Below are 9,486 nucleotides of genomic sequence, written 5' to 3' on the forward strand. Positions count from 1 at the left end.
CTGAAGAGACTTAATCAACTTTTAACTAGACTGCTAATTCACTAAAGGCGGCTGATTATTGACTAAACTGTGATTGCTAACCACTTCTTGTAGAAAACAATGAAAATAGCACTACCTGTCTCTGACCTGTATTCAAAACAAACACTAGCACTACTGGCACTATGACTGACTAAAGGGACTCTCTCTGACTGTATTCAAATCAAACATGAAATCTATGGAACACTATTACTAGCACTCGACAATTAAAGCTTCCTAAAACCAAAAACACACGGAAGAAGTGAGAAGTAAGAAAAATATAGTTAATACTTAAATTAAGGTAGCTCGCTGCACAGCAGACGTGAAGCAGACGCGGTTAGAGCGACACTGTCACTCATTATTCAGTAGAGAGCACACGATAAGATAGAGCGCTGAGGCAGAGACTCCGTGGACGAGCGCTAGAGACGGAAAAGATGAAGCCAGCCGCACCATACGCGGCCTCTCGAGCGCTGATGCGCCGCGTCGACGGTGGCATAGTGGGTGGTGAGCCGGTGGACATCTCCCAGCGCCCGTGGCAGGTCTCGGTAGAGAACGGTGGCTTCCACTACTGCGGCGGCTCCATCATCAGCCCTTCGTGGGTGCTGACTGCAGCGCACTGCCTCATCGGCATTACTGAAAGTTACCTGTCGGTGCGGGCTGGTACGTCAACACGCGAGAGCGGCGGCGTTGTTTACAGCGTCGATAATGCGAGTTACCACGACGTGTTCACCTTTACTACAATGGACTACGACGTTGGTGTCCTCTTGATTGTAGGATCCTTCAACGTAGGTGCGGACGTTCAGATAATGTTCAGACTGTGCACGTAAAAGAACCGCACTTCAGAAGACACTTAATTTTTAAATTTTCGTACGGCTTTGTTTGAACTATTTCATTATTTAATAGTGTAGCTTTGTAATCAGTGACACAGTTTTTCCTTTTACTATCATAGTTTCCAGTCGTAATAACTTATAAAAGTATTTAAAACTGACTGCCGTTGTAGGATAAAGACAAGAGGTTCTGGTTGATTAAAATCCGTTGACTCGCCCTTTTAGACGCATTTTGCGGAACCACGTGAACTGAACTTTGTTTGAGTAATTATTTTTATGCCGCGCAGAGTTGCCGCGGGGTTAGAGGCGCCATGTCACTGATCGTGCGGCCACTCCTGCCGGAGGTTCGACTCATCCCTCGGGCATGGGTGTGTGTGTTGTTCTTCGCATAGGTTAGTTAAAGTAGTGTGTAAGACTAGGGACCGATGACCTTAGCAGTTTGGCCCCTTAGAAATTCACACACATTTGAATTATTTTTTATATTTTACATACTCTGTCCATGTAGGTACAGTGGGCTGCTCGAATTGTCAATCTTTCTGTCATAAAAAGCTTAACAAGCAATGACATTCAGTTTAAGAGAAACGTAAAGGATTTATTGGGGGCCAACTACTTCTACACCGTTGATGAATTTCTCAGTAAAACCAACCGATATATATATATATAACTTCTGCACAATTTTAGTGCAGTGATGTGTTCATTGTAAATATGTGTGTGTGTAAGTACAATCTAACTTCCGCACCATTCCAGTGCCGTAATGTGTCCATTGTAAATAAGTGTTATAGTAGTTTGTATTACACGTTTATTACGTTATAAATAAATAAATAAACACTCAAGGAGTGGCGTCTTGACAAAAATGATATTATGGTCAGCTTTGACGCTATATCCCTTTTCACAAGGGTACCGTTAGAGGACTCCCTGAAACTACTGGAAAATTATTTCGACGAAGACACAGTGGAATTATTCCGCCATGCACTCACGACCACATATTTCCAGTGTGGCGGCAGGTTTTACCAACAGGTGGATGGAGTCGCTATGGGATCCCCACTGGCACCATGTATCGCTAATCTGTACATGGAACACTTCGAGGATATCGCCCTGGAAACAGCACGCCTTAAACCCAAGGTCTTTTATCGGTACGTGGACGATACTTTCGCGGTCTGGCCGCACGGCGAAGACACTCTAACGGAATTTCTGAACCATCTGAACAGCATACACGAGAACATCAGGTTCACAATGGAAATGGAAGAAAATGGGTGCCTACCCTTCCTCGATATCCTTATAAAGAAGGAAACGGACGGCACACTGGGACACTCGGTCTACCGAAAGAAAACGCACACAGACCTGTACCTCAGCGCCAACAGCTGCCATCACCCAGCACAACGGAAATCCGCGCTCACTACCCTGGTCCGCAGAGCTCATGCATGACATATGCGACAAGGACAGTTTATCTGCTGAGATTCAGCACCTGAAGAAAACCTTCCAGATGAATGGATACTCTGACACGCAGATTAGACGCGCTCTCCATATGAGCAAGAAGAAGAAGGGGAAGAACCTTCAGGAAGATGAGAACAACAAAAGTCTGGCGTTCCTCCCGTACACAGGACCACCCACGGCCACGATTGCCAGGATACTGGAGAAAAACAAGATAAAAACCATCTTCCATCCTCCAACAAAAATCAGAAATATGCTAGGCTCAATGAAGGACAACTTGGGTCTAAGAACTCCGGGTGTCTACAGTATTTCCTGTGAATGTGGGAAACAATATATTGGGCAGACGCAGCGTTGCATAACGCAACGCATCTCTGAACATGTGAGAAGCGTCCGCCTCGGACAAAAAAAAAAAAAAAAAAAAAAAAAAAAAAAAAAAAAAAAAAAAAAAAAAAAAAAAAAAAAATAAAAAAAAAATCCGCGGTAGCGGAGCACAGCCTCAGTGAAGAACACGCGTTTCAGTTTGAAGAAACCAAGAGACTGTGTAGAGCGAAAGGATTCTGGGACTCAGTTATTAAAGAGGCAGTGGAGATACGGGTTAGTGACAACCTGGTCAATCGGGACAGTGGCTTCCAACTCAGCAGCGCGTGGAATACAACCTTATCAAGAATGGCACGAGAGCGCCCCGATGGAGATAGGTCGTTGGCGGCGTATGGAATAAACAGGCCGCACCGAGACGAGACGCCAGGACCCGGCGCCCGCGGCTCCCCCCCACCACGCGCCGCCGCGCCGATTCCGCTCGCGCCTGATTGGCCCGACCCGCGCTAAGGATGCAGAGATGCCCGTGGTCCAGCGGCTATAAAGACCCGGACGAGACGTGAACCCGACACTTCGCCTGAAGATGGCAAGTAAGAAACTTGCTGAAACGTTGCTGGAGAACAACGCATTGACTCGGCTGTCAACCCGAGAAGAATTTATCTTCAAGATTCACCGAGAAAGCCTGCATTCTCATATAACTTTTTTATTTTAAATTCAGTGGATTAGTATTTGTAAAATGACTCTTTTATATAGTGTTCTCGTGCAAATCCAGGGACGCAAATGTAGTTGATGAGCTGGTAAACGACACGTGTATAATTATTACATGTTATCTTAAACCTAAGTTACTTGTGAAACTCTACCAGCTCATAGGTGCAGAGCCATCAGATATTCGTTGTGAAGTAGCTGCCAACGCGGAGAGGAAAAACCAGGTTCGTCAGGAACTCTTGACCACTTCAGTCTTGCAAACAAGAGCAGCTACAGGTAGGAAACTGTTGTGTAGGTTTTGGTTGGAGAATAACTCTGGCCTTTCCCTTCACAAGCCTACCTGCTCACGAACAGATCCGGGTCGTGTGGTCACTGAAACGTTTTCGTTCTGGAGTTGGAAGATCTAGGAGTGATTTCCACAAATGCGCTTTCTGTGGATACCATTAACTGACCTAGGAACACCTACTGGATTGTCAATATACCCAGAATCTTTCACGCCGAAAGATCTGTATGCCACTCACCGCTGTGTTGTAGCTTAATAGTTCCTTCCTTCGTTTTAATGGTAATTACCAAGTATATGTTTAAACCGTGTATGTATTTTGATTTGAGTACTCATAAACCGACACTGTGGTACTGAGTAACGTATTTTATATATTCAATTCGTTTTGTAGTCTACATCTCTTCCTGTTCCCTGTAACTTCGGCTAACGATACATTTGATCTCAGCTGTGTTGGTTTATGTAAATTTGGTATTTTTTCCATAAAATGGCTCTGAGCACTATGGAACTTAACATCTGAGGTCATCAGTCCCCTAGAACTTAGAACTACTTAAACCTAACCAACCTAAGGACATCACACACATCCATGCCCGAGGCAGGATTCGAACCTGTGGCCGTAGCGGTCGCGCGGCTGCAGACTGTAGCGAAATGTGCGAGATTCGGGCTGCAGGGTGGATGAGGAAGAATTGCCCAGTGAAGTTTTCTGAGGTCCTTACGGGTGCGCAAACTTGTGTGGGTCCTTTTGTTGACATGGAGAAGGAGAAGTTCGTTTGCATTTTTGTGGTGGCCTAGAATGAGAGAGTCTGCACGTTTCATCACTGCAATAGTCACAGCTATCTGTAGCCGACCGGCACGCGGAGATCGGACACGTTTGCGCGACCTTGTTACGTTGATGACGTCTCTCCCAACGACTCACTGTGCTTTTGTTCGCTGTTTTCGTAGACATTCTGCAAGTGCCTGTGAGTATGTGCGATGCTCTAGTTTTACGACAAAAAGAAACTCAATGACAGCTCTCTTCTTAATTCGTCTCTGCTCTGCTGTTTTGTATATTCGTTCTTAATATATGTTATCTGGCATATCATCCAGTTGTTCGCCGTTAAAAAGTTATAATCGAAATATGCATCTTTAACTGAGTATAAATAATTTCCGTGTAGCTGTTGGCTGATATTTTGTGGAACCACGATATTGTCTAGTTGATTTCTTCCCTTTCTTTCTTGAATGTACCTATTATTAGTTGCCCTTTTGCGTATTTTAATATGTAAGTTCACTGTAAGAATAATCCATCCTGCATAGTTATATGGAAGTTTTTGCGCATTTTCATGTGTTTTACGTACCCAAAAGCATTGCCACAGCTCTCAGCGACCAGTATAGTCTTTGAATTTGGTATTTCAGTTCATCTCTCTTTGTAGCACACTGTGGGTTAGTCTCCACAACAAATACCAAATCCCTCTTATGATCCGTCGATCAGAGAAAAGAAGCATATCTACAGGCAAATAAGTTAATGTTCAAATAAATAATGTAGAAAAATGTTTTCTTTCTGTCACAGTTTCTCAATTAAGAATTAGGACTTTTTAAATACTGAAATTTGTATTCAGATTTTTTTTGGAACAGGACATGAAAAGTAATTTTTAAGAAATCCCATTCTATTGAAACATTTTATTTCTTCTCTAAAGCGTTGTCTATTCAAAAAGTCTATTCAAAAACCGCTACGCTTTTTAATCAGAGCAATAAAGACATTAGCTGTTTTTGGTGACCAAAATACATCAATGGGCAAAGTTGAGAATCTGTACCAGACAGGGCCTCAAACCTGGATTTTTCTCGCGAACAGTCGCCTTGACGATCTTGGCCATCCGGACACGATCTCTGACCGACTCAGATTTCACACTTATCCTTACGTTACTGACGTAGTGCCCTTGCCCGTTAACTTCACTATCCGCAGCACTTGGCTGATTCTCTTAACACTTTGAGTGTGTTTGGGCATCTACACTGAAGGGATCGTTGGGCTATCTCGTCCTAATTATCGATATGTGGTGTCTACTTTTGCGGATGTGTGTGAAAGAACAGACAGTTTCTGATCTCGCAGCAATATATGAACATTAATCAAAGAAGTATAAACATTAAGTACTACTGGGCATTGAAATACATCAATTGGAACAACAAGCACACACACACAGACACACACACACACACACACACACACACACACACACACACACACCGATATACATGGGGTGAGTCACGCAAGACGTTAACTCTCCTTTCATTACGTGAACGGTTACACTTATCGATGCGCGGTTTTCGGTTAATGTTAGAGTGTCGAAGAGAGAATTTTTATTTGTCATTTGATTACTGTGCTTAGCACTGGTACCAGCGGAGATTTTAAAGCAAGTACTTTTTTTCAAGCGAACCGTATACTTTTTATAACTGCATTCGATAGCTCGTGAGAAGACAATTACAGCGATATAGCGTTTGTTAATGAGGACGTTAAAGCCTGTCGTAAAAGAACTCGAGAAATATACTAGACTGTGGGAGCACGATGGCCGGAAACGGCATCTGCAGTGTAACACTGCCAAGCAGGTGACTCGGACCAGGCTGCGTAGTTGTATACAGCAAGGTAAGCCTCGCTACGGGAATAAAGCTTTATTATGCCTTGAACTAACTTACGACGTTGATGTAGATTCACCTACGAAGGTTTTATATGGAAATACAAGCTAGAATCTAGCGTATCACAAAGGGCTTAGAAAAAGTATTTCATGTTTGTATATCCTTCCATATTTACACGAACTGGAACAGAGAAATCAACTGTTCATTCTACAAAAATATAGATGTCTTACAAACTGCAAAAAACAACTACTGTATTAAATACGTAAATGTTAGAAGAAAGATGTGACCTCTCTTTTAGTGTACGTGGCAGTGTGCTTCTTAGAAGTAAAATGCATCCTGTCGGACAGCTGTCTCTACCTACACTGCTATAAACAATTTATTATAAATAAATCAGTGACCACCTGTGCACCGCAAAATAAATATTCTTCTTAACGAAACATCGTTTCATACTGAACATAAGCGCATAATTCACAGTGTCAACTTATTTGATATTGCAGTGGAATATCGTACATACGTAAATGAAATAAACAATTTACTATCAGTGACTTGGTAAGCACCCAAATAAAATAAATTTTGTCGTCCAAAAATATAACTTTTTATTTAAACAAGTGTTCAAACTGTTGACCATGGACTGAAACACACATTTACAATCGATATTCGAAATAACTACGAACAGATGTATTGTAGCGAATGATATGGTAGAGCATGCATTGGCGATTCGACGACATATTTCGCCTGGCGTTGGTGGGGCTTCGTCATAGACTACATCTTTGAGTGCTCTGCAAAAAAAGAAATCAAGAAGAGTCAAACCGGGAGACCTCTCAGGCTATTTGACAACAGGATTTCGTCATTTTCCAAGATCCAGGAAAGTTCTGATTCGGTCTTTGCGTTGCAACATGGGACCATTGAGCTGGACAACCCTCGTGTTACATCCACATACACTGTCGAATATCCAACGGTACCTCTTCTAGAAGACCAAGCAGAATGTTCATCAGAAATTCTGCTTACGAATGTCCTTTTAGAGCGCTTGAGTAGAAGCAAAGTCCCAAAATGTAATTTACTATGATGCCAGATCATACGTTTACCCTTCACGGCCGTTGTACCTGACGAAGCCAGTGTTGACTTTCACTTGTCCAGTCGCGCATATTACGCAATTTACGTTAGCGTGATTAGTGAACATTGCTTCAACGGTAAAGGGGGCACACGTTGTAAAAACGTGGGATTGTCTCTAAGTTCCTGAAGGGCAAACGAACAAAATTCTGTACGACGTTCGGAATCACGGTCGTCGAGTGCCTGATGTAGTGACAGATGATAGGGATGGAAATTCTGTCGATGCAGGATGCGAATGACGCTCATCTGGCTGATTCCACTTTCCTTGACAATATTCATTAACGTCGTATTCGGAACAGCTTTTTCGTGTTCTCTGTCAGTTGCAGTCTTCTTTCTTGTCCTCTTTTTGGCGTTCAGACAGCCTTTCCGCAATAGCGTCTTAATAATTCATGCAGCTGCCTGGCGGTTCGGACATTGGCGATCAGGATAGATAGCCTTATTTCGCTGTACTATTTTTACGGCATTTCTTTTAGATTCAGGATACAAAGGTAGTATAGCCAACTCCAACATGTCTACCCGCAACGAATGTTTAAGCAGAAATGAGCGGTGCAGACAATTAAAGTGGCAAATGTGTTAACATTCTTACATAGCGTAGCATCAGAGCTCTGAGTGGCGGTGTTCCCACCGCTAATTTCGATTCCGGCCACAGTGCTCTGAAATTCTAACATTTCTAAATTTTTAAAGACAAATTTCAACGTCAACATTAACAAATGTTACATCACTGTAATGGTATTCTCAAGAGCTATCGAATGCAATTATAAAAATTATACGGTTCCATTTAAAGAAGCGTATTTGCTTTTATATCTCCGTTGATACCAGAGCTAAGCACAGTAACAGAAGAGAGAGAGAGAGAGAATATGGCCTCGTCGCTGTAGCAATGCTTCAGTTCGTCGCAAATATTTAGCCTGGAACCCATTACAACCGGAAAAACTCTGACGTACGGTGTCAGACAGAATGATCTGTCATATGTTTGAAACACCCTGTGTCTTCTTTCTCCTAGCATTTATGCCGTGAGGGGCAGGATTTGGCAAATTTTTAGTTTGTTGTTTGACTCTGTCGCCAGGTGCCCTTCCTGACGCCAAAGCCATGAAGGTAACCGAAAGGGGAAAGGGGAAGGGGGAAGGGGAGAATTGTGTGCGCCACCATCAGTCTATTAAGGGTGTAAACGTTGTTACGTGTGTCATCGTATTTTAACGTATACCGTATTCGTTAAGAAGGAATATAGGGACTAATTGAGTACTTACCTAAACGAGTGTGGGAAATCGTGTGAAAACCACACTCAGGCTGGCAAAGCCACCGTCTTTAATCCGGATTCGATCTGAGTTTGACTCACCTCCATGTCCCGCAATCCAGTGCGCTGTGTCTTACGCTGTATAAGCAAGTCTTGAGATATCTACATAGTGCTAAGAAATCACCCGATTCTGCATAGTCGAACAGTGCGTTTTCAAATCTGTGATGTGATGGAACACGTACGCAGGTCATTGGTTGCTGTCGGTAAATGACGGCTTACTCTGCAGGTGGTAGACCTCAGCAGCACCGAACCCGAAGCCGGCGCCGTGGTGACCGTCACAGGTTGGGGCAGCCTGCAGCCCGAAGCGAAGTATTCGGGGCAGCTGCAGGCGGACACGACGTCCATGATCGCGCGGTCTGGCTGCAACGCCAGCTACGGCAGACCCGTCACGGAGCGCATGATCTTCGCCGGCGAGCTCGACGGCGGCAAGTACGCCTGCCAGGGGAACACCGGAGGGCCCCTGGCGGCCGGCAACACGCAGCACGGCATCGCCTCCTGGAGCTTTGGCTGCGCCAACGCCACCTACCCGGGCGTCTACTCCAGCGTCGCGTCCCTGCGGTCGTGGATTAGAGCCGCATCTGGTGTCTAGTCAAGTCACAGTGGTGTACTGTTCCAGAGTGATCGTGACTGTATCTTAACTGCAGTCAATAAAAATGTTGTACGCACGAAGGAGTCTGTTAAATTACCTTCATCGCATCTCGTTCTCTGCCCTAAGGACATAAGTTTCACAATAAAAACAGTATTCGTCTTTCTTTTCCTTTCGTCATCATTCTTTTAGCTTTAAATTACGGCGAGTTTATGTTAATTTCTAGCGGGCTAGAGGTTGGACAAGAACGTGCAAAAACCACGAGAAATGCACGCTTGAACGTAATGCGCATATGAGTGAAGCGTGTAAGTTGCGCTGTTGTATT

At 43.8% G+C, this 9,486-nt stretch overlaps 1 protein-coding gene across 1 annotated transcript; it reads left to right on the forward strand.

Moving 5' to 3' along the window:
- The first annotated feature begins 449 nt into the window (after positions 1-449).
- LOC126355577 (trypsin delta-like) lies at positions 450-9,164 on the forward strand. The gene is made up of 3 exons (XM_050005940.1): positions 450-675; positions 3,342-3,517; positions 8,802-9,164. Exons 1-3 carry the CDS (start codon positions 450-452, stop codon positions 9,162-9,164), a joined length of 765 nt encoding a protein of 254 aa, XP_049861897.1.
- Positions 9,165-9,486: the final 322 nt, after the last annotated feature.

The sequence above is a fragment of the Schistocerca gregaria genome, chromosome 3 (genome assembly GCF_023897955.1).
Source record: "Schistocerca gregaria isolate iqSchGreg1 chromosome 3, iqSchGreg1.2, whole genome shotgun sequence".
NCBI classification, from domain to species: domain Eukaryota; kingdom Metazoa; phylum Arthropoda; class Insecta; order Orthoptera; family Acrididae; genus Schistocerca; species Schistocerca gregaria.